Genomic DNA, 26,224 nt, shown 5'->3' on the forward strand with positions numbered 1-26,224 from the left:
CCAGGAGGAACAGAAGTGTGCTGAGGCCATATAATGCTAAAGCAGGATTAAATATTATATCAGGGCTGGCTCACTCTAAAGGCTGATGTTCATGCTCCCTTAACCATGCATAACAATGCTCCAGGAATATAGCTGTTTTTTAAAGCCATCCCCAGGGGCATCCAGGGTGGGTGGAGGGAGAGCTCAAAAGGACAGGCACAGTCAGGTGATTATTACCTTGCCTCTTTTATACTGTACATACATATAACACAATTCACAAGAGAGTGGGCCTTCAATTGCCTGGTCACATCCATCATTTGGACACCACTGACCACCTCCTATGGATATTCCAAGCCATGTGTCTTATCCCTTGACATGATGTTGCCAGTGCCTTATCCCTTGCCTACAGGTGAAGCAACTTAAAGTCATTATTAGCTTTTCTACTTTTAAACTACTGCTTTCTTTCTTCTTTCATCACAATTTTTGATGAAGAAATCTCTAGCAAAAGGTATCTATGTGGAATTTTCCAGCCAAAGGTCTGGTATAGTCTTCCCCTGTGGGACGTTTCTTTCCACTGTATCAGACTCCCAGATTTCTTAGTCCATATGGCCAAGAACCACAGTATTGAGAATTATGGAAAATTAATTTAGCACACCAGGAGGACAACAGATTGTGGGAGACTATTTGAGAATTTCCTGTTAAATATATAAAAATATATGTATGCACACATGATTACAAACATGTATAAGGCACAACCAAAGCTTTGAATAAAAACAAATTTTGTTGCTTTCTTCCCATTTCACTCTTTATTTAAGACTAGCTGTTGCCCGGATATTTATTTATAAGACCAAATTTCTAATGTTGGATTTTTCCCCTTACCAGATAGAGCCCCCTTGTGGAGTACTGTAATGCCATTACCATGGCAACTCCACTGTGCTGTACAGTAGAAGCCAGTACGGCAATATGGCACAACAGGCTGTATGTTAACAGCACATACACCCCAAGGGGTCTTAGGGGTGTCTTACCCCCACAGTATTTTTCTCCATAGAGTAAGTCATCTGTGTACTAAGTTTGGTTGAAATTGTTCGAGGCGTTCCAGTTATTCTGGAACACACACAAACACACACACCCATTTTTATATATTGTATATAGATTCCAGAGTTTACCATCCATGGCCAGCTCAATCATTAGGCAGGGTATGTATTTCCCCCTGCTGAGAACATAAAGGTAGCTTCCAGTTCCCCAGTTAAATGGAGGACCTCCCACCACCACCAGTCTTCAAAACTGTCTGCCTACTTGGTTATACAAAGGACTGAGGAATTACCAATTTGTTCTTGACTTCAGATAATAAAATGTCTTCAAGGAAATCTTGAGGACAGGGAACATCAGGAGACCAAAACAAAACAAAATTGTTATTGTATTTCTTGCTTGCAAATCTAAACCCACATAGCTTTTGGCAGAGATTCCAATTCTGGGAAGCAGAAATGAAAGTACTATTGCAGCAGCATCTGGAATCTTTTACCCATCAAAGTGAAAAGCCCTGAGTATTACAACTAGTTCCATCATCAAAAGCGCTCCCTGGTAACATGATATAGTTCAGAGCCTGGCCACTGTAACTGCCCACTCCTTGATGTCCTCAAACAACCTTCCCTCCACTGAATAGAGGAAAAAGAGAGAGTGCAAGTGAGAGAGGTCCTTATTATATACACCGTTCTTGTTGTCTGTGTGTGAAAATCAATATTCTCCTTTTTTTCTGAAATGATACCCTAAAAATATTAGAACTGCTTCCTATCTTTTCCATCCAATTCTTTTCTGTTTGTTCTACATGTGTGTCAGGTCTTCCCATGTTTCATGAATAATGTTTGCTCGGGTTGGGTAACTTGATTATGTTCAATGGTTTCCAGAAGACTTCTCCCCTCATTTATTTTGGCATACACAACACAGGCTTTCTCCCACCCCTCCCTGCCCTCCACGCTCTCCCAGTCATTTTTGCAATCTTTCAAATGAAAGAAGAATTTACCTAACAGCCGCTGCTGATGGTAAAGAGTTTAGTATGATGGGAATTTTAACAAGCCAGCCGAACCAAACAGTCACTTGCACAATTTGACCTCTGAGTTATTTCCTGTTTCCCAAATGCAGCAAGGATTCCCATACATTCAGCAACTCTAAAAAAGCTTGTAACCTTCTAATGTTACAAAAGAAGACAAAAATCCTTATTCACACAACAGAAGAAGTGTTAAGGCAGGGGTTAAATTCAGCAGGTTCTGGAGAATGGGCAGCGGAAATTTTGAATAGTTCAGAGAACCGGAAAATACCACTTCTTGCTGGCCCCAGAGTGGGGAGGGAATGGGAATTTTGCAGTATCCTTCCCCTGCCACGCTCACCAAGCCATGCCCACAGAACTGGTAGTAAAAAAAAAATGAATTTCACCACTGTGTTAAAGCTTTCATTTTACCAACCAAGAAATAGAGGAGTTCTATTTCGGTAAAATATAAAATTTAACACAAAAATAGTTTGTCGCGAAAGCGTCTGCCTGCGAAGGCTCCTGAATTGGAGCCAAAAGGCGAAAGCGGGAGCAATATGTTCCGTCCCATATTTGGGTTAGACCAGGTTGCCTTGATAAAAAACACTTAACACAAGAAGTACTAAGCTACGGCTTCTATAATGTATTGGAAAACCTCGATGCCCTTCACATAGATAGCAAAAACATGACAGAAATTAGTATTTACTTTCATTTAGAATATATGTATTTATCTATCAATTGGTTGATCATACCTTATTGTCTCCGAGACCCTCATCTTGAAACATTCCATGCAGCAGCAGCATTATTTTCTTGGGAACAGGTTAATAAATATAAATCAAGCTGACTCATTTTTCATCATTCTCATTCCACCATACAGCAGTCCCAGGGAGGTTCCACATGCATTTGCACTCTGACCCTGAGGGTACGGATAAAGGCCTAAGTGACCTCAACTACTCTCGGAGAGCTAAGGATGGACCTTCAGAGTGGCTAACAACCAGATGACTGCAAATCATGTAAAACCTACCATTCCCCATCTTTCAGTCAAAGCTGAAGAAGCTCCTTGGATAAAAAGTTAAAACATTTTCAAGGAAAAAGACTTAAGAAAGCCTAGTTGCCTTTGGGTCATTTGAACATACATTCCCCAAATTGCTGAAACTTTTCTCTCTTATGGCTTGCCTTCTCCCTTCTATGCAGTGTAGGTGGCTATCATGGTTTGACCTCTGAATGCTCCTCTAGAGATAACACCAACAGTTGGCTGTTTGGGAAGATACGATAAAAAGCCACCTGTCTTTGAGTTAGAATGAGGACTATTTTTTTAATGTTAAGACATGGTTTCATGATTCAGTTTATATTTTTGGAACAGGAACTAATTGGAGTGGATTACAAGATCCAGTCCAGAAGAAGATGTAGACACAGGATATGGTTATATCTCTCAAGATGCTAAAAATCCTCATATGTTTATTTGTGTGTATGTTATATATTCCCTGCTACATTTCACTCATAAATCTTCACAAGCATTTTTTCAAAGCAGTTTTCATGTCTGCATTTAAAGTTATATGGGAAAGGGCAATGGAATAATGAACAAATGCAGCTTTCTGTACTAACATTTGGACTTAACTCTTTTCATATTAACATTTCATATGAACTGTTCGTAGTAACAATCCCTTTGTACTCTCTTTAATTTTCTGTACTAAAGCCACAGTATTACAACCTACACAAGTTTATCATTAGGGATTCCATTAACTCTGTGAAAGCCACCTTCTGCTCTTTGCTGTCCTCTTTTGTATTTTCATGGGTATGGCATTCCCATTTACATAATTATTAGAAGAGGGCTGGGAATTGAAGAAAAAACTACTTTCAACCAACTACTATAATCAATTTCTTCTGCAGAAGCCCTATACAGTATATAGTTAATATGGAATTTGAACATACATCAGTGCAGTTGTATGTATGCAGGTTCACAGGTAATGCTTACTGGCAGAGTAATTAATTTCATGAAATAATCTGTTCTTTTGTACATAGTTCATACTACAATACAGGACTGATCAATGTTTATAGGTTGGAAATAGGTTGGAAATGCTTTTTTGTTTTTGTTTTTTGTTATTGTTCTCATCTTTCCCGCTTTTCTGCTTTGATTATCTCTAGATTATCTTTCCTGCTTTAATTATCTCTGGATTTAAGGACAATTTAAGACATAGGTACCTGACCTTCCTCCACCATCATAGTATTAAAGCTTCCAAAATGGAGCTTGTACTTGGATCAGACATTATTCTATGCCTTAATATACTTTATTTGCTTTTAACTTATCCTGAGGAACAAGGAAGAGTTAAGCAGGGATGACAGTAAGCAAATGCAGATAGTATTAAATTTTGACAAATGGTAACATTTATATTGACTTAGGTCAGGATAGGGCAAAAGATAGATGTGAATCTTTTGGTGGATTCCTGGGCAATTTCACTAATTAGCAACTGTTGTGAATGGATAATAGCAGTAAAAGGACCTTCCATCATACATACATATGCATTATACTGATAAAATGAGGGAAGTAGAGCCAGCCAAGGATAGATCTTGTACACAAAATTCTTAAGTTTGGCTTATTTGATTTAAACTGCATGTATTTTTGTAGGAAAGGTTGTAGTGAATTTGGTGAAACCAAAGGAGTTCCTGCAAACCTGAAAGAATGTTTCCTTTTTTTTTTTAAAAAAAAAAGGCTGGTTATGTACTGGTTTTCAAGATTTTGGCATAATCCCAAAAGCTTGGATTTTTATTTGAAAACAACAAAAGCAGAGGGAGAGAAGAGAGACAGGAAAATAACATTGGCATTTTTTTTTATCCCAACCTTTCTCATTTTTATTATTTGAAGCACATTTTCAATCTCTAGTATCTCTGACCTGATTAGTCAAACAGCTACCTTAACTAGGAGAAGATGTTGTAAATGTTCCAAAAATGAAAAGCACAGCTCAATTGCAAGTTATGTAAGGAGATGGGAGTGAGCGGGAGAGACTCCTTGGCTTTGGTAGAAGTATAACTACATATTAAATTCTGGAAACAGTGATTAGTGGCATATAATTTTGGTCCCATCCGTAATTCTACAAATAGGTGTTTCTGTTCCATTGGCATCATAAAAGCCTGTGAATACTGGTTTACGATAATGGGAGTCGTGCTACAGAAGGCACTGGGTTGGGGTAGAAAATTGGGTGGGAACATTGAATATTTTTTTACCATGAAAAAGAATTGAAAAGCAATTGGAAAACAGCATATTGTAAGAAGTACCATTCGAGTGTAGGTTGAGATTAGAAAATTGGTAGCTGAATAGTAGGTTTGGAATATAAAAACAATATCTAGCATATCCCAATTTGACTGAGAAAGATATTTGTCTGAAATGATGGAGAATAACCAGTAATGGGATTTCACCTATTCGGGAGAACCAGTTGTTAACTTTCTAAGCACTTTGGAGAGTCGGTTGTTGGAAGAAATCTCATTTCGGTTTTTTCCACTTTACAGGGCTAATCCTGTAAGGAAGGCAGGAAGGAAACATTCTGTTGTTTTTTCTAGCCTAATCTTTATTTCACTGCTTACAGTAACTACCTCTCTGGTTAACCCTTATTACATTGTAACAGCTAAGGCGAAGCGCCTATCAATCTGAGTTGACGTTGAGTTGGCCACACACACATGGTCACATGACCACCGAGTCCCGCCTACCCAGCTGGTCATTAGGGCAGAGAACTGGTTGTTAAATTATTTGAATCCCACCACTGAGAATAATTACTAGTCAATGCAAAAATTTCTAAACTCAGATTCTTTTATACAAAGTATTTTTCTAGAGGTGAATAGTGTGTGGAAATATAACATTCATCTGGAGCTCTCAGTACACATGGGATCATTCTGGATTACTGAGATGGACAGATGCAGAAAATCTTACCTGGGAAGTATTTTCTCTTCTATATTGGCAAAACAAGCAAGATATGGATGATTTTCCTCTTGCATTTTCTGTCATAGATTGGAAAGTCTTTGGCAGACTATGAATTCAGTATTAATTGGGTTCAATATATTGAACCCAATTCTGTTAAGCTTTAAATTCAAAGTATAATTTTATCAAGGGTCAATAATGAAGTTTTTGAATAAGAATATGAACACACCTATGGACTGGATAAGAACCCAGTTAGGAGCAAACTGCTTTGATGTTTTGTATTCTATAAGGTTTGCTTGCAGGTAAATGTGTACAGGATTGCAGCCTTAGTGAAATCTTAAGCCTTCAAATGCTTTGCTTTAGTGCAAAAATGGCCAGAATCCAGCTAAGATTAGATATTTTAAAAAGCTCATTGCTTTGAAGAAACGGCTCCTGTTGAAAGACTGTTTAATCTCCCATTGAGAGTCAATGAGGCTTAAAAGTGCTTAACTTTGGTTGGACTGTATCCAATGTTTTACATATACCGAGGGCCTAATTTAATAAGTGTGCTTCAGTGCACCTATACTATGACTCATTCAAAGGGAAAACACCTTTTGGACTGGAGAGCAATGTAGAAAAATTGGTAAAATTTAAAGAAACATGCACAATAAAAACAAAATCTGGGCACAGGAGGGTAGAAAGATTTCTTTCATGCTATGCAATTAATATCATCTTAAAAATTAGAATATGAGAAAAGGAAGAGAGGGCAAGGACAGGATAGAAAGTTTGGAATAGCAATTATACAGGCTACAATACATGTCTAAGAACGTATCAGTCCATTAAGAACATGTTCATAAAGAATGTATTCATTTATTGATGGAATTATTTGTATGTCTCAACCAACATAAACATCTGCTAAACAACTAATTCCCACAACACTGTTGTACACGTCTTGGTATACGTCTTTGTTATATGTATGTCTTGTCTATATATGTATTTCATATGTTTTACTGTATGCCGCCCCGAGTCCTTCGGGAGAGGGTGCGGCTAAGAAATAAATATTTATTTATTTATTTATTTATTCATATTACCTAAGACTGTATTACTATTATTCTTCCCTTCCTTCCTAGTACCTATCTCTTCCCACTTATGACTATTACCATGTTGCTTGTATCTTTAAATTTTATATTGTTTTATTTGTTTCCTGGTATAATTTGATTGCTTATTAGTAGCCTATGGCTATAACTAAGTGTTTGTATTTTATGGTTTTTGATGAATGTATTCTTTTATTTTCTTTATGAGAGCATACACACCAAAGACAAATTCCTTGGGTGTCCAGTCACACATGGCCAATAAAGAATTCTATTCTATTCTATTCTATTCTATTCTATTCTATTCTATTCTATTCACAGCAGATTAAAGAAATACACATTTTGGAGGATGCTGTATTTTTACCATGTAAAGTTGCATATATATTAAATATTAAGTGTGTTTAAATATAAAGAAGAATTAGCTTTAATTGGCCACCTCACTCAACATTCAGAGTCTCTCAGCAGGTATGGCTGGTAGTCCCATGGAAATTCTTTTGAACATGTCTTAGAACAATGTTTTTGACAGAAATATTTATAGATCCTAGTAATGTTTGAAAAGTTTGGAAATGATGCTTTCATTATTCTTAAATAATGATTCTTAAATAATATTCTTAAATATTTCCATTGAATTTCCATAGAATGGAAATATTTCCTGCTATTGCGAGGATCTTGAAAATTTACAACTTTAAGGTGCCAATTTAAGAACAAAACATACTATGATTATTGTGTATTATATGGCTTTGTTTTGCTTTTGTTACATCATTCAATTTTTACATCAATTACAAAATATCCCTATATCTTGGGTGATATAGCAAATACAGCAAAAGGTATTGATGGGCCTGTTTTCCACGTAATATGTGACTACAATGTGAGGCAGTTGTACCAGGGATAGGTTTAGCATATACCTCTTACTCTCATTTTCATTTTCATTCTTTCTCTCTCTGTGTCTATCCTTCCCTCCCTCCCTCCCTTCCTCTCTCTTGCACACATGAACACATACACAATTCTAATTATAGATCTTCCCGAATTATGAGCAGAAGAAGCAGTTCTTTTCTAATAGCCTTTTCAAAAATATGAGGAAAGTTGCGTTTATAGGCAATATTGAGGGGAAATTGTAGTATTGGAACCCTCAACGTTTTATACAGAAGCTTTGCACATCTTGAACCACAGACTGAGGCCCTGACTTTGGCTCTCAAGTCTACTATGAATGCCTGTTTTCAACCTGAGATTGCTAATACTTCCAAATAAGCATTTAGTACACGGCAAATTCATTCTTTTTTTTTAAAAAAAAAAAATAATCCTAAAGCTATCAAAGAAGATTCTCTGTTCTGCGCTAAAGACCACTAAGTGGGAAACTTTTTACCAGGAACACAAGTTGAATTGTCAGCACTTCAACACCTTTGGCAACACTATGAGAGAGAAATCCGGAGCCAAATTTCACACTGATGTAACAGGCTAAGGTGGTCTGGAAAATTATTTTTGTCTTGGCATGTCTTTATAAACCTTATATTGCCACATTACCAGGGGTTTATGTACCCTGCCTAGAAACTCTGTGCCGGTGCTATAAAGTCTGTTGTTATGGTAACTATTGTAACATCAAATATAATGTTATGATTAGAGGTAGGGAAACCAGTTCAGACAAAATATGAAATTGTACCTTTGGTACCTCTTAAATCTTTGGATCAGCTTTATATTTGTTCAGCTAGTTGGATCTGACCCATCCAGGGGGAAAAGCAAACCCTATAGTTTGAAGTTTAAATCTCAGACCTGAGAAAGTTTCTTACAAGAAGGGAAATGTTAGATTCAAACTCCCACATGCTGCTTCCAGAGGAAATTCCATGCTTATGCTCATACAGTGTTTTGTTTCAATTTTCTTTTCAATCTTCAGCTTTATTAATATTTTCCTGAGTGTAAGCCAAAGTAAATATCATTTGACTTACTTATGCGTAGGATTTCACAGGATTATACTGTTAAACAGCTTTTACGTTTGCAGTCCTTTTCTAATAATTATGGTTATTATGAAACATACATTCATAGTGTTGAATAGTGTAGGCTACTGTTGCAAGAATGCTGGATTAATCCCAGGAATAAATTTTAAGATGGTATCTAGTTTTAAGGAATAATATTAAACCTCCGAATCAGTGAGGTCCTGTCATCTTCGTAATTGCTATTAGAGAAAGAAAAGTATTGGTATTTCTTATACCCTGGCGAGCTTTTGAATGATGTGGGGGTTTTTAAACCTCAAAGCTGTATTTTTATTACATTGGCCTCTGAGGATCATAAGGGGTATGTCTGATAATTAGAGACTGTTACTGGAAGAATGGGATCAAAACATTCCAGCTCTTTTTAGAATCTTAAATAATTAAAACTATTTTCAAACTTCAAATGACTCAAAGCAGTAAAAGCATGGTGCTAAAAACTGATAATCGTTGAATTTTAGCTGTCCAATCTGGGGATGCTCTTAAAAACCTAAGTGGGGACTGGATACCTGTAACTAATGATTTTGGAGTGGCCTGGCATTAGTTAACTTTAAATATAGTATCTGCATTTAATGTATAGAAAAAAATTGAAAGAGCTGAATAAGCACAAAATTAATCTTGTACATACTTACGTTAAAATTATCCTGGCTTCCTCACAATTACCAAAAATCTTTTCTCCCTTGATATTATATAGTGGGGAGAAAATTAAATATTGGCAATCTATAAACATATTCTTGTAAAAAACACTGCATTGTCATAAGAATAGACTCCCTCCCCATTTCAGGATAAAATCAATATTCTTATTTCTGAACTACAAAATGGATTTCTACTAACCTGAAGGCTTACAACAACACATGCCTTGTCATCAATTATTGCCTTCTATATATTTTGATATATATTTACCATATAATAATCTTTCACCTTCTGATTTTGCTCAAGTAAGGTGTTTTAATGGGACTTTCTGCTGTAATGCTGTCCTTTCAGAATTGAAGTACTCTGCAATTTTTAGAGAGCTGTGCAGATTAACTCAAACTGCTGGATATTAATTGTGAAGAGTGCTGATAGGAATCCGTATATGTCAGTGATTCAACACACGGAAAATAATTACAGTATTAAGAGAAGAGGGCAGGAAATGGCAAACGAAAAAGCAACTAATGGTTAGAAAAGACGACCATCCCTATTAATAAAAGAAACCAAGTAATGTAAAATTAAGAGCAGAGAAGTAAGGAGATAATAGTATCCTTGTTTCTAAAACAGGATCAACAGAGCAGGGTTTAAACTTATTATTGGCTACATGAAGTCTACAAACTCTAGCACCTGCATATATCAATATCTCGTATTTTAGAATTGTATTTTACTCTATAAATGTTTATCTGCAGTGAAAAATCATCTTCATTAGCATGTCCTCAAGTCATACGTGCCTATATATATATGCCCAAACGTGCCTATATATATATATGCCCCAAAACCAGCCTGAAGATGGCGAGTGAGACCTCGCTGAAACATTGCCAAGACAATCTCAATCTTACACGGGAAAAGACCCGAATACAACAAGACATGTGTGTGTGTGTGTGTGTGTTTTCGTAGATTTTCATGGGTGTAGCTATGTTGGTCTTGTTGTATTCGGGTCTTTTCCCATGTAAGATTGAGATTGTCTTGGCAACGTTTCGGCGAAGTCTCATTCGCCATCCTCAGGCTGGTGTTTTTGGCTATCCTGAGAATGATGAGTGAGACCTCGCTTGCATATATCAATATCTCGTATTTTAGAATTGTATTTTACTCTATAGATGTTTATCTGCAGTGAAAAATCATCTTCATTAGCATGTCCTCATGTCATACGTGCCTATCATATATATTATATCATATAAGCCCAAAACACCAGCCTGAAGATGGCGAGTGAGACCTCGCTGAAACGTTGCCAAGACAATCTCAATGTTACACGGTAAAAGACCCGAATACAACAAGACGTGTGTGTGTGTGTGTGTGTGTGTGTGTGTGTGTGTGTGTTTGTAGATTTTCACGGGTGTAGCTATGCTGGTCTTGTTGTATTCGGGTCTTTTCCCATGTAAGATTGAGATTGTCTTGGCAACATTTCAGCGAGGTCTCACTCACTATCCTCAGGATAGCCAAAAACACCAGTCAGAGGATGGCGAGTGACACCCCGCCGAAACGTTGCTAAGACAATCTCAATCTTATACGGGAAAAGACCTGAATACAACAAGACCAGCATAGCTACACCTGTGAAAATCTACAAAACAAATATCTTACCTGAATTCACTGAATTAGCCCTAATCAGAAACAAACTCCACAGGAAGAGATTCCTACTAGACCAAACCAACTGGGACCTACTTACTCTTCACCTCAAACTCAGCAACAAAATCCACCCAGCACTCTGGGACAAATCCAAACAACTAGCCCTCTGGAGAGCCGAAACAGAAACCTCCTACAAGACAGACACACACACCAACAAACTCCACAGACTAGAAAAGCAACAGAAGCCCAACCCCCTCCACAGCAACTCATGAAACAAACAATACACAACATATCAGACAGAACCCTCACCACAACTGAAATCAATGTCCTTTCCAGAGGATTCAACTTTGCAGTCGCCCCTAAACGCATCCCCACTAAAGACATCATATGCGGAGTTGAAGCTACACTCATCAAAATCAACCCAGATGAAGCCAATAAAATCAGACTTACAGTCACCAACATCCTTTGCTCCAGCAATCCACCCTGAAGCAACTTACAGCAAGAAGAACAAAAAGCACTCACCAACCTGAGGAAAGACAACAACATAATCATTCTCCCAGCAGACAAAGGTAATGCCACAGTGGTGATGAACACGTCTGACTACCAAGCCAAACTATCCAACCTACTCCAAGACCCCGCTTACAAACCTCTAAACACAGACCCCACCACCTACCTGGAAAAAACCACCAAATCCAAAATAAAAGCCTCTCCCATCAGTGAAGAAATCCAGCAAAGAATCATCCCCACAGAGAAATCTTCCACGTGCCCCAAACTCTATGGCCTCCCCAAGATACACAAAGAAGGAACACCACTCAGACCCATAGTCAGCTCCATAGGCTCACCTCTACAGAATCTTGCCAAATTCCTCGCCAAACAAGTCCAACCCTATGCAGAATCCATCACCTCACATGTACAAAACTCACTTCACTTCATAGAAACAATAAAGAAACAAAACCTACAACCCAGTGACCTACTTGTGAGCTTCAATGTCATATCTCTCTTCACCCAACTGCCTATAAAAGAAGCCTCGACAGCTATCCAGAACAAATACAACCCCCCTAAACACATCCTGGACCTAACCAACCACTGCCTAACCAACACATACTTCATCCATAATGGACAAAGATACAAACAGATAGAAGGAGCACCCATGGGATCACCCTCTCACCCGTCATCGCAAACTTATACATGGAACATTTTGAAACTAACGCCTTAGATAAATCTGAACACAAATCCAAACTCTGGCTTAGATATGTTGATGACACTTTCGGGATTTGGCCACATGGGAAAGAAAAACTGAACAACTTCCTCACACATCTCAACAGCCTACACCCCAAAATACAATTCACTATGGAAATAGAAGCAAACAAACAACTTCCCTTTCTGGATGTCCTAATCTACAAAAACCCAATGGCTCATCTACCGGAAAAAAACACACACCAACCGCTACTTAAACACACAATCCCATCACCACCCTGCACAGATCAACTCTGTAGCCAAGACCCTCATCTCCAGAACCAAATACCTAGTCGACAAAGACCACCTGAAAACTGAATTACACACTCTCACAAACGTATTAATCTCCAATGGATTCCAAAGAAAAACAATTACCAACCTAATCCAAAGGGAGACTCCCCCCAAGAACCGAGACACAGAATAGGACAAGGGCATCACCCTCCTCTCTTACATCAAAGGCAGCACAGATAAAATTAGCAAAATTATCCACAAATACAATATCAAGACAGCCTTCAACACTGACCAAAAAATAGCCAACATCTTAAGAAACCCCAAAGACAAAATCCAGCTAGAAAACCAAGGAGTCTACCAAATACCATGCAAAATCTGCCCTGCAACATACATAGGATAGACTAATAGGAGAATAAATGCACGCATCACAAAACACAAGAACACAGTAAGAAAAAAAGAAAAAAACTTCCTCTCTTTTCCAGCAGCTTAAAGCTATGGGACATGAAATTAATTTTGAAGGAACCAAATTAATCTCTAAAACAGAACACTTCAACAAGAGAATAATTATGGAAGCTATCGAAATAGAGAAACACCCCCACAACATGAATAAACGTGATGATACTTCCCGCCTACCAGACATCTAGAAACCAGCCCTAATCAACAAATGAGCCCCACCCAGCACCCAGGCCATTACAACACAAAACAACAACGGACCCACAGCCAGCACCAATCAGCACCAAGCTACCAATCATGATACAACCACACAGCCGATCAATCCATTTACTGAAACAAAGTCAGCACTCCACACACCCCCATCAAGATTTATAGAAAGACGGCAGCTCCGACCACGCTTTACTCACACAAACACGAAGCCTGAAGATGGCCTGAAGATGGCGAGTGAGACCTCGCCGAAACATTGCCAAGACAATCTCAATCTTACATGGGAAAAGACCCAAATACAACAAGACCAACATATATAAATATATGGCTGTGTGTGTGTGTGTGTGTGTGTGTGTGTGTGTGTGTGTGTTCCAGCATAACTCTGGAACGCCTCAAGCAATTTCAACCAAACTTGGAACACAGATGACTTACTCTCTGGAAACAAATACTGTGGGGGCAAGACACCCCCAGTACCGCCCTCCCCCCCGGAATGTGTTCTGTTATGATACAGCCCAGTATGCCTTAAAATGGCTTCCACTGTACTGCCATAAAATGGCTTTCATTGTACAGCGTAGTGGAGTTGCCATGGTAATACCACAATACCCCACAAGAGGGCTCCCTCTGTTAAGGAGGAAAATCCAACATTAGAAATTAAGTTTGGTCTGGACACTTTCCCCCTATAAATAAATACCCTGGCAACGCTGGGTTATCACCTAGTGCAGTGATGGCGAACCTTTTTCTTATGGCGTGCCACAATTGTGTGTGTGTGTGCGTGCTATCATGCACACACGCATGCCCACACCAATTCAATCCTTCCCGCCCACATGCGCATGCATGCACAACCCCCTCCCCAGACTCCGGAGGCTTTTCTGCAGCCTGGGGAGGGTGAAAAACAGCCCCAACAAGCCAACCGGAAGTTCGGGAACGAACTTCCGCTTGGCCCATTGGGCTTGTTTTTCACCCTCCCCACCTCCAGAGGCTTTCCTGAAGCCTGGGGAGGGCAAAAAACAGCCCCAACAAGCCAACCGGAAGGCTGAAAATCAGCTGGCCGGCATGCGCGTACGTGCCAGATGGTTGGCGTGCCAGCTAATATTGTGGCACGCATGCCATAGCTTCGCCATCATGGACCTAGTGTAATATAAAGCAGTGAGTATAGAAAAGTACGGGTTCAAGTAAGTCACACCCATACATCTGAGGTTTTGATAGGGATAAGTACTAAGCCCCCTTTAACACTGGCTTTGCATCAATTTCATCATAGCTATACATTTTCTAATGATTTCTTGCAATTACAAAATGACTTTTAAAAAAAGTAAATTGCAGCCTCAGGGACTCAGTCTAGAACAGGGAGACAACTAACATATCTCTCTTCATATGGTTTCCTTCCTCTTCTCCCACCTTGTACCTGCATGCTCTTTTTTCTTTAAATTCAGTTATTCAGTTCAACGCCCAGTTTTGCTCTTAGATCAATAAAAACGTAACGTGCCACCAAGTGAAAGAAGAACAAAAACTTACGGTAAACCCATCCTATCTGTATTATGTTTCACAGAAGTGAAAATGAGCTTAGTTTGCATTTTGTAGTAGCAATGGTGTTTAATGCTTAGCTTTAAATCAGTGCTAACTTTCCTGTGATATAATTTAACAATCCCTTCTGGGAAGAGAAAATAAGTATGACACATACATGAAGCTTCTGAGCATAGCCCCCTCTGTTCATTTCACTTAGAATTCTGTGCATGTAAAGACTGGTTTTCCTCTTTCCTAAGAGAATGGGAAAGTCCCCTGGAGCAGCAAGTCTGGGCATACATTAACAGACCAATTACTGTGCTTTATTTACATCCCACCTGTATTCCCCAAAGGAACTCAGGGCAATATATGTAGGCGTTCTCTGGAAGTTTGCATTATAGGTAGCAGATTTGCTCAGATTCAATTAGGATGACAGCTTTATATGCAGGCTGCCGCATGGCTAAAATAGCATGTTTCCCTAACAATATTTTTATGCATTCTGCAACATAGCAGGTTATTGCATCAATGCCCTTCAAATCATGGGAGCTGATTACAATATTGCTCATTCCTTTAATCAGGGAAATGATTACCAATAAATTTGATGTTCCTGCCAGAAATGACTGCAACACACTACTACGTGCCGAAAGCTTAACCTGCATCTGTAGCGCACTTCGTTATATTTAGATCCTCTTTGTTAGATGTTATCCAACTCTGGCTGAAATTCTGTAGTTCCATATTCAGGTTCCCCATTCTGGTATCAATGGATTCCCAGCAACTTTTAACAAGGAACAATTGCAGCAATCCATTTAAAAATACACACAATATTTTTATCCAGCACCATTGTACAACACTGAAGGAAAATCAAAATGGTGGGGAAAATACTCTTAAATTTGAGTGCATAGGTCAATAGACACAGATGGTCATTTGCATTCTTTTAATGAGTCATTAAGGTCACCTGGAGATTTATCTGTGTCCTCAGGGTCACCTGAGTAGTTCAAATTGGTGTGGAGCCTCCTTGGACCTGTTGAAAGGTTCTACAACCTTTCAGGACTACAACACAGCCTTTTCACCAGTTCCAAGAAGGCTCCACACCAATTTGCACCATTCAAGTGACTCTGAGGACACAGATAAATTTCCAGGTGACCTTAATGACTCACTAAAACAATGCAAATGTTTTAGTTTTCCCCACCACCCAGTTAGAGCTGAAGAAGCTTCTTGGATGAGAAGTGAAACGTCTTCAAAGAAAAACCAGAAAGTCCAGTTGCCTCTTGAAAAAAGCACCTTTGGGGACACCCAGAAGTGAAAGTCATTCCTGACTAAATGGGCCTCAGAAAGTACAAATATGCTGGATATCATTTACAAAAAGGATATTAAAGGCTGGCCCATGTTCTGAATTTTTTCAATCATCATCACTGATCTGGATTTTTTAAAAAAAGAGATATTGCTTTCTTTTTACTCAAACAGGAAGAAAAATATATTGATATTTTCATGTTTGTATCAAATTCATATTCAATGTATTATGAAGGAATTCCTCTGTTCCTCCTTTTTTCCAGCTACAGAGAGAGTTTAGAGATGTGTAGAGGGAAAACCATAGTATAAGCAACTTCCTCATAGCAATAAAGTTCATAAAAACTACACCAAGTAGCTTGATTGAGCAAAAAACAAAAATTTGAGAGACTGGAAGATAGATTTCAGATCAAGCAAAAATTCTATTTACATGAGTTACAAGTAATATTTATGGACTTTTAAAAGACTTTATAAAGTATTTATACATCAGGAACAGATTATGCAAAGTGTGTTATATTCACAAGATAGTAACACCACATTATTAAAGTAGTGTGACTGTTTCAAGGTGTCTTACCTGTTATGGTTGCTTTGTTGATAGATGGTTGGTTACACATTGGTGACCGTCTGGGGAAGAAAGGAGAGAGAGAGTAAAAAAAAATGTAAGGCATCATCATGAAATCATGTATTCATGTATTATTAGATGTCTTTGGGAGAGACCGAGATGTTTTTTTTAAAAAATAATTAAAGATGCACAATTAATAATATAAAGGATATACTCAATGCAACATAGAAAATGCTTGAGGTTATACATGTTTCCCCCCTCCCCACGGGTCTGACGAACAATTTTCAACAAATAATGCCTTCCACATATGAATGTGGACTTTCAATTTTCAAAGTACATATGGTCATATCATGTACACAAGGAAGGTTGGAATCAGGGGTGTGTTTCAGCCGGTACGGACTGGTAAGGCTGTACAGGGTGGTGAAATTTAGCATGCCTTCCCGTACCCCTTCTTCCGTAGGCCCAGTACCAGAATGCTCCCTCCCCTGCCCTGCCCTGCCCCCCTGCTCGCTCCCCCCACCCGCCCAGTCACCGCTCGATCTCTCTCTCTCCCCCCCCCCCCACCTGTCTGCACCATGCTTGCGAAGCATGGCACGAGGGGCAGAAGCCCCCGAACCCAGTGGGGAGCCTAAGCAAAGGAGGAGGCGAAGAGCTGGGCGGAGGAAGGGGGAAGCCCTAGCGAGGTTGGAACTTTCCTCATTTTTAGCAGATGGGACTTATTATTTTTCCTCTCTTTTTTTGCCATTAGTATTGGATTTATTTATTTTATTCATTTATTTATTATTCACACTTATAGACCGCCCCCTCTCCCGAAGAGGACTCGGGGCGGTGTACAGTCACTAAAATACGTTGTAAAATACATACATAAACAGTTAAATAATTAAATACGTAGGTGAAGGAGGTTGTGAGACTGTAATAGAATAATAAATATAATACGTTAAAAGCCTATTAAAACCCCAAACCCAATTAAAATAAATGAATCCCGGGAGGTAAAACTAAGAAAGTGCCAGGCCAGCTGATTGAAATAGGTGAGTCTTTAACTTTTGCCGGAAGGAACGGAGGTCGGTGGTAGTTCGAATGTCTGGGGGGAGGTCATTCCAGAGGGTTGGGCCCATCACAGAGAAGGATCTACTCCTAGGTGTCGCCCGCTGGCATTGCCTAGCAGACGGCACCAGGAGGAGCCCCTCCCTGTGTGAGCGGATAGGTCGCAGGGACGTGTGTGGTAGGATGCGATCCTGCAGATAACTAGGTCCTCTGCCATGGAGCGCTTTAAAGATGGTGATCAATACCTTGAAACGCACCCGAAAGGCCACAGGTAGCCAGTGCAGCTCGCGCAGGAGAGGTGTTACGTGGGAGTAACGGGTACTTCCCATAATAACCCGCGCGGCTGCATTCTGAACTAGCTGCAGTCTCCGGATGCGTCCCAAGGGAAGCCCCATGTAGAGGGCATTGCAGTAGTCCAGGCGAGACGTCACCAGCGCATGAGTGACCGTGCGCAGGGCACTCCGGTCCAGTAGGGGGCGCAATTGGCGCACCAGGCGAACCTGGTGGAATGCCCCCCTTGCCACGGCTGCCACATGGTCCTCCATTGACAGCCGGGCATCAAGGAGGACACCCAAATTGCGCGCCCGCTCCACAGGGGGCAACTGTTCGCCCCCTATGGCCAGCGATGGAGTCAGCTGGCTGAACCGAGGTGCCGGCAACCACAGCCACTCGGTCTTGGAGGGGTTGAGTCTGAGTCTGTTGTCCCCCATCCAGACCCCGACGGCTTCCAAACACCGGGACATCACTTCGACAGCCTCGTTGGGGTGGTTTGGGGTTGAAATATACAGCTGAGTATCATCAGCGTAGAGATGGTACTCAACCCCAAAACCACGGATGATCTCACCCAGCGGCTTCACATATGCGTTGAACAGGAGAGGCGAGAGGACCGACCCCTGTGGCACCCCACAAGTGAGTGGCCTCAGGGACGACCTCTGTCCCCCTGTCAACACACATTGCTTCCGGTCGGAGAGGTAGGAGCCGAACCACCGCAAAACGGTGCCTCCGACTCCCATCCCCTCCAACCGGCGCAATAGGATACCATGGTCGATGGTATCAAAAGCCGCCGAGAGGTCTAATAGGACCAGGATAGAGGAGCAACCCCTATCTCTGGCCCTCCAGAGATCATCGACCAACGCGACCAAGGCTGTCTCGGTGCTGTGCCCGGGTCGGAAGCCGGACTGGCGTGGGTCTAGATAGTCGGATTCGTCTAGGTGTCGCGGGAACTGCTGCGCCACCACATTCTCAACAACCTTCGCCACGAAGGGGAGGTTGGAGACTGGACGATAGTTAGCTAGCTCCATTGGGTCGAGCGAAGGCCTCTTGAGCAAGGGTCTCACCACCGCCTCTTTCAAGGCGGTTGGTAAGTATCCCTCACCCAGTGATGCGCTCACCAGGCCCAGGAGCCAGCCTCGTGTCACCTCCCAGGCTGCCAGTACCAGCCAGGAGGGGCACGGGTCCGTTAAACAAGTGGTGGGTCGCAGCCGTCCACGCAACCTGTCCAAATCCTCGGGGGCAACAGAGTCAAACTCCTCCCAGAATGGTCTCTCAAGACTCGCTGTTGGCGGCTCGTCTGGTCCACTGACGGAGGTCCACCCGCTCCGGATCTGATCGATTTTGTCCTGAAGATAATCCCCAAACTCCTCTGCTCTACCCTGTAAGGGTGTCTCCCGCGCCCTCTGCGATAAAAGGGAGCGAGTCACCCTAAACAGGGCGGCAGGGCGGTTATCCGCGGACGCAATAAGAGCAGCACAATGCCTACGTTTGGCCGCTCTTATTGCCACAAGGTAAGTCCGCAAATAGGCTCTTACCTGTGTTCGGTCAGATTCGGAGCGTGAGGACCTCCACCTGCTCTCTAGACGTCTCCTGTGGCGCTTCATCACCCTAAGCTCCTCAGTGAACCAAGGAGCCCGGGTGGGTCGATGCCGCAGGAGAGGTCGCAAAGGCGCAACCCGGTCCAAGGCCCCAGTCGTCGCCCTATTCCAGGCAGTCACTAGGTCCTCGGAGCGGGAGCGGGACAAGGCTACAGGAATTGGCCCAAGCTCCGTCTGGAATCTATCAGATTCCATCAGGCGCCTGGGGCGGTACCAGTTTATAGAGTCTGGTTCCGCCTCCTCGCGGTGGGGGATAGCGCCAGGGAAGTCCAGCCGGAGGGATGAGTGGTCTGACCATGACAGGGGCGTGATGACTAAATCCCCTATTCCCAGATCACTCGTCCACTGTTCAGATACAAAAATGAGGTCCAGTGTGTGGCCCCCTTCGTGAGTGGGGCCCTGCACTAATTGGGTCAGGTCCATGGCCGTCATGGAAGCCATGAACTCCCGGGCCACCTCGGAAGCCGCTCCCATTGACGGCAAGTTGAAGTCCCCCATGACCAAGAGTCTGGGAGTCTCAACTGCCGTCGCTGAGATTAGCTCGAGGAGCTCAGGCAGGGCTGCTGATGCATAGCGAGGAGCCAAGTATACAATCAGCAAGCCCCACTGCCTCCCTGGGCCCCAGTTCACACCAAGGGACTCACACCCGGGTATCTGAGGGACAGTGAACTCCCTCGGCTCCAAACATTCCCGCATAACCACCGCCACCCCTCCACCCTTACCCAGGGCCCGAGGCTGATGGAATGCACGGAAACCCGGTGGGCACATTTCCACGAGGGGTAAACCACCCTCGTGGCCCAACCAGGTCTCCGTTATCCCTGCAAGGTCTAGCTCCCCCTCTGAGATCAACTCATTAATGAGGGGGGCCTTGTTGGTGACAGACCTTGCGTTGCAAAGCATCAGCCGCAGGCCCTGGCTCTGTATGACCTGTCCACCTAGACTGCAGGGGTTGGTACAAACGACCGGGCGTAACCAACAGCCACGGTCTCCCAACCGACCTTAAGATCTTATCCTGTCCTCGCATCCCCTCCTCCCCGCGACCGTTGTAATAGGACAACCCTCTGCTTTAGTGACCTTTATATTCCCCCCCTCCACCGCATCCCCGTCCTTCCTGGACTCACCTGTCTGTCCGGCTCTGGCCCTCCTCCCGGTCTGATTAGCCCTCCCCCCCACCCTGGGACCCCCTAAAAAAGATAAAAAACATTTTACTAAAAATCCCCTTAACTTCCGGTTCCTGCACCTCTCGGGGTCCACGAACCCGTCATCAAGGCGGGCCCTTGAAAGAGCCAAGGGCCATGCCTGCGAGAGAGGGGCCTCCCGCAGGCGGAGCAGGTCTGACCTCGAATAGATTGTTAAAAACCCAGTGGGGTAAGGGTGCTGATGATAAAAGTTGGTGAACGGGGGTAGAGTCTCAATAGGAAGTAGGAGGCTTCAATGTCCAATGTCCAGATTAATACTTGCATGAGGGGGGGGGGGGCGGGAAGTGATCGAATATCCTCAAGTGGTGAGAGATGGCAGAGATGACAGAAAGGTGGGAGACAGTCCAAGGTGGTTCCAGATGGGGGGGCGTTCTTGGCCCAGTTGTTCTTGGCCTAGGTAACTGTTCAGGCCTATCCATGGCCTTGAAACAGGCCTCCAGTGGCCTCCGGTGTTCCAGGCCACCCCCAACCGTTGTTTATACCTTCGCCCTCACTCCTGGTTTCCATCCAAACGCCCAGGTGGGCACACTCCACCTTGGCCCCCCACACGGCGCTCCAAAGTTCTCCACGGATCATGAGATGCTGCATTAGGATTAGGATAAAATTCTCCACAATCTTCCAAGATCGTAAACTTGGCGTCCTCTGCTGGCGCCGGCAAGGCCCGGGGGGGGGGGGCATGGGAGCAGCCAGGATACAGCAGGATACCAGAAAGGAGTCCCTGGCCGCGGCGCCACTCTTTCCACTCGTCCTGCTGCCGCAGCCGTCTCCAATTTCCCATCTCAAAGCAGTCAGAAGCCATGCTGCTGATTTTGAGCAATTGCATTTAGAAACGCCAAAAGAAGTAGAATTTGGAGGGCTCCTGCAGGTTAAATGAAGCTCATCTTTGTTTTACGTTATTGTGTTTAAGCATATATGCATAATGGAGAACTTATGCAATGGAAAAGGTGCATTTAAGTAAAAGCAAACTTGGCAGGAAACAAAAAAAAGCCCACACTTACTTGCTAGGTGCTCGATCCGGAAGGTTGGTTAATGCAGCAAAATTGTTCCGTACAGTACGTAAACTGGCAAGCACCTGTAGCAAACAAAGTGCATAAAAATTTACTCTCAAATTCCTCAAGTATGCTGCTTTTCTTCCCCTGAGTTATTTGGCAACAATAAACAGACAGCTTTCTGAACAGGTGGCTTCCTAAACAAGTTGTTGTGTGATCTGAAGAGAAACCAGAGTTATTAATCTTTTCAGGATTTTTTTGGTGTGTGCCTGAAGTGTTTGCTCATTGTTTTGCAATGCATAGATACTACAATGATACTAGGGTGATAGTTTTAGTGGTCTCTTGCTTACTATTTGAACTTTACTTTATTGTCATTGTATGTATAGACACAGTATACCCATACAACAAAATTCACATGACACCCAGAGACCAGGCCCAACACACATGATCATCCCCAAACACCCCCCACCCACCAAAATTCCCTGCCCCTAAACCACTCAAACATCCACACAACAGACCAAGTAATGCTGTCCAACAGCCCACTGATGGTGGCCCTTTTGTTCATTGTTGAGTGCAATTATAGCTCTGGGATAAAAAGCTATTCAGAAGAAGTGTGGTCCGAGTTTTAATAGTTCTGTATCTTCTGCTAAAACACCAATTCATTATTTGTTTTCAAAAAGTAGCCTTTGTCTTAAGGAAAGCAACATTTCCTAGAAATCAACTCCTATTCCTCTTTTCTCAAATGACAAAATCTTGACAATACTTTTTTTTGTCCATGGTCAAGATTTTTCTAACTCTGTCTCTGGGCAAACAGACAAAGTTTAACCCATGCTTGGACTCTCCAGGCAGCGCACAGGAGAATAAGGACATTTTCAAATAAATTCCTTCGATCCTGCTTTATTGATAACACACTGGCATGTATGTTTGAGAATAACTCTTTATATGCTTAAACAGAAATAGTTACCATTCTAGCATCCTAACTGATAACTGACAGTTAGAAGAAATATTAACAAATGCAACTGCTTAGGGTATCTATAGTCACCAGATTCCTAGGCTCACTTGAAATCCTGAACATCTGTCTTTTGTCAAGCAGTTTGCCTTTGCAATCATCATTCAGATGTGTCTGGCACCATCAAAGGGCATCATGTTAAATAGTGTCCGACTAATGACAGATTGTGACTTCAACAAGCAATAGAGGTAAAAAATAAATTTTGTTTCTTTTGCCAGTTAAGATTATACTGTCGCTGGGATTATAATTCTTCTAGCGCTATAGTTGGAAGCCTGAAACTGAAAATATAGATTCTCCTTTTTTTCTATCCAGCCATAAAATATGTGGTACCTACCTGAGCAAACGGTGTCACAATCAAGTCATCTCCATGTCTAGAAAACAAAACACAGAACATAAATCAATATTGAATTCAGTACGTGTCATATTTTAAGGTCCCCTTCTATAATACAGCTCAAAATCTTCACTATTTTATAAATTATTTTCATCAGCTTCACCATAAGTTACTTCCTCTTGCTTTACTCTTTCCACCTCTGGTTGTCAGATGCATCATAAATTATAAAACAGTTGTAATTTAGTCATTTCTAAGCATCCATAAACTGTGGTGACGCAGTGGTTAGAATGCAGTACGGCAGGCTACTTCTGCTGACTGCTGACTGAGTTCCTCCCTCGGAGGGCTTCGGAGGGAACCTTCTGCAGAAGCTCTGGCTAGTGAGAACAAGTTCCTGCCGTTCTGAAGTCTCTGAGGCTGCAATTGTATGGGGTACGCCTATGTTTTCCACGGCATGGAGCCACATCGAGGCTCTGTGCGGCTGGCGATGACTCTGGAGCACATCTGCCAGGCGTTCTTCGTCTTCCCAGATGGGCTCCGTAATCATCGCTGGCCACGCAGAGCCTCACCGTGGCTCCATGGCGTGGAAAATATAGGTGCACACACACACCCTGTACAATTACAACCTCGGAGACTTCATAACAGCGGGAACTTGTTTTCATTCGCCCGGGCTTCTGCAGAAGCTTCCCTTCAAAGCCCTCCGAGGGAAGAAGGGCCAGTTGGGAAAGGGGCTTTGGTCCTGCTCCGGGCTGTAATTGTGCGGGTGTGCGCACGCCTATGTTCTCCACAGCGTGGGGCCATGGCCGGAAGACGAATGCAAGGGGGACCACAGAGGCCTCATCTTCCTGAAGAGGACCTGTCCCTGAAGAGGGCCAATGAAGAAGAAAAATAACAGCTCCCAAAAGAAACCAGCATGGCTGCATAAAGAACTCTCTGACAAATTGAAAGACAAAAAAGATAAGTACAAAAAGTGGAAAGGGGGGGACATAACTAAGGCAGAATATCAGCAAATAGCCCGAGTATGTAAAGATGAAGTGAGGAAAGCTAAGGCTCACAATGAAGAAAGGCTTGCCAGAAAAGTAAAAAATAACAAAAAAAGCTTCTTCAACATGTTAAAAACAAGAAAAGAGTTAAGGAAACAATTGGTCCATTGCTGGGAGAAAGTGGCAAGAAGGTGACAAGCAACAGGGAGAAAGCAGAACTATTTAACTCACGTTTTGCACCTGTCTTTACACAAAGGGATAAAACAGTCCAACCTATCAAAAACAGCAGCACAAAAATCAGATTAGGAACACAAATTGAAATAGGGAAGAAAATGGTAAGTGAGCACCTGTCTACCCTAGATGAGTTAAAATCACCAGGACCGGATGGATTACACCCCAGGATTCTGAAGGAACTGGCAGACGAGATCTCAGAACCACTGAACTATATCTTTCAGAGATCCTGGAGCATCGGGCAACTGCCAGAGGACTGGAAAAGAGCTGATGTGGTTCCCATCTTCAAAAAAGGGGGAAAAAACAGATCCAACAACTATAGACCTATCAGCCTGACCTCAATACCAGGAAAGATTCTGGAAAAGATAATCAAGCAACGAATTAGCGAACACCTAGAAGCAAACAAAGTAATAGCCAAAGGCCAACATGGGTTTGTCAAAAACAGATCATGCCAGACTAATCTTATTGCATTCTTTGACAAAGTGACAAAATTAGTGGACCAGAGGAATGCCGTCGATATAGTTTACTTGGACTTCAGTAAGGCATTTGATAAGGTAGACCATAACCTACTACTAGATAAAATAGGAGAATGTGGGTTGGACAGCATCATCACCAGATGGATTCGTAACTGGCTGACCAACCGCACTCAACGTGTAGTCCTCAATGGAACTGCATCTACATGGAGGGAGGTATGCTCTGTTTTGGGCCCAGTACTCTTCAACATCTTCATCAATGATTTGGATGAGGGAATAAATGGGGAACTCATCAAATTTGCAGATGACACCAAGCTGGCAGGAATAGCCAACACTCCAGAAGATAGGCTAAAGATACAGAAGGATCTTGACAAACTTGAACATTGGGCACTATCTAATAAAATGAAATTCAATGGAGAAAAGAGTAAGGTTCTACATTTAGGCAACAAAAACGAAATACACAGGTACAGTATAGGTGGTATCTTGCTCAACTGTAGTAACTGTGAAAAGGATCTTGGAGTCCTAATGGACAACCATTTAAATGTGAGCCAGCAGTGTGCAGCAGCTGCCAAAAAAGCCAACACAGTTCTAGGCTGTATCAACAGAGGGATAGAATCAAGATCACGTGAAGTGTTAATACCACTTTATAATGCTTTGGTAAGGCCACACTTGGAATACTGCATTCAGTTTTGGTCGCCACGATGTAGAAAAGATGTGGAGACTCTAGAAAGAGTGCAGAGAAGAGCAACAAAGATAATTTGGGGACTGGAGACAAAAACATATGAAGAACGGTTGCAGGAACTGGGTATGTCTAGTTTAATGAAAAGAAGGACTAGGGGAGACAAGATAGCAGTGTTCCAATATCTCAGGGGTTGCCACAAAGAAGAGGGAGTCAAACTATTTTCCAAGGCACCTGAAGGTAGAACAAGAAGCAATGGGTCAAGGAGAGAAGCAACTTAGAAATGAGGAGAAACTTCCTGACAGTTAGAACAATTAATCAGTGGAACAGCTTGCCTCCAGATGTTGTGAATGCCCCAACACTGGAAGTCTTTAAGAAGATGTTGGATAGCCATTTGTCTGAAATGGTATAGGGTTTCCTGCCTAGGCAGGGGGTTGGACTAGAAGACCTCCAAGGTCCCTTCCAACTCTGCTATTGTATTGTAGGGCAGATGTGATGGCATCAGTCTTGGGATGTTCTGCGAAGCCTCCCAGGGAAAAACGCCGCTGCCAGGTACTTTTAACCATATATTTTGGTCCTATGACTGCAGAATACTGCAAAAAACCATAAATGCAGGTCAGTTGTTGAGTGTTTCAAATGTGATTGGAACACTCAACAAGGTGACCACAGTATGTGTGTGTCTGTGTGAGTGAGTGAGTGAGTGAGTGAGAGACAGATAGACAGACAGA

General features: G+C 42.2%; 1 protein-coding gene across 12 annotated transcripts in view; it reads right to left on the minus strand.

Annotated features, from left to right (window-relative positions):
- PDE4D (phosphodiesterase 4D) overlaps positions 1 to 26,224 on the minus strand; it is an 821,955-nt gene that overhangs the window by 106,773 nt on the left and 688,958 nt on the right. For all 12 annotated transcript variants that reach the window (XR_014174534.1, XM_081943197.1, XM_081943192.1 and 9 more), the window contains 3 exons: positions 23,137 to 23,173; positions 21,803 to 21,876; positions 16,703 to 16,752 (listed from right to left, as the gene is read on the minus strand). Coding sequence is in view for 11 of the 12 variants with exons in the window: in XM_081943197.1 (XP_081799323.1) it covers positions 16,703 to 16,752; positions 21,803 to 21,876; positions 23,137 to 23,173 (161 nt within the window). In the remaining variant the exon portion in view is untranslated. The remainder of the gene's footprint in view (positions 1 to 16,702; positions 16,753 to 21,802; positions 21,877 to 23,136; positions 23,174 to 26,224) is intronic.

This window comes from Natrix helvetica (assembly GCF_964273705.1).
Source record: "Natrix helvetica genome assembly, chromosome: 2".
Classification (NCBI taxonomy): Eukaryota; Metazoa; Chordata; class Lepidosauria; order Squamata; family Natricidae; genus Natrix; species Natrix helvetica.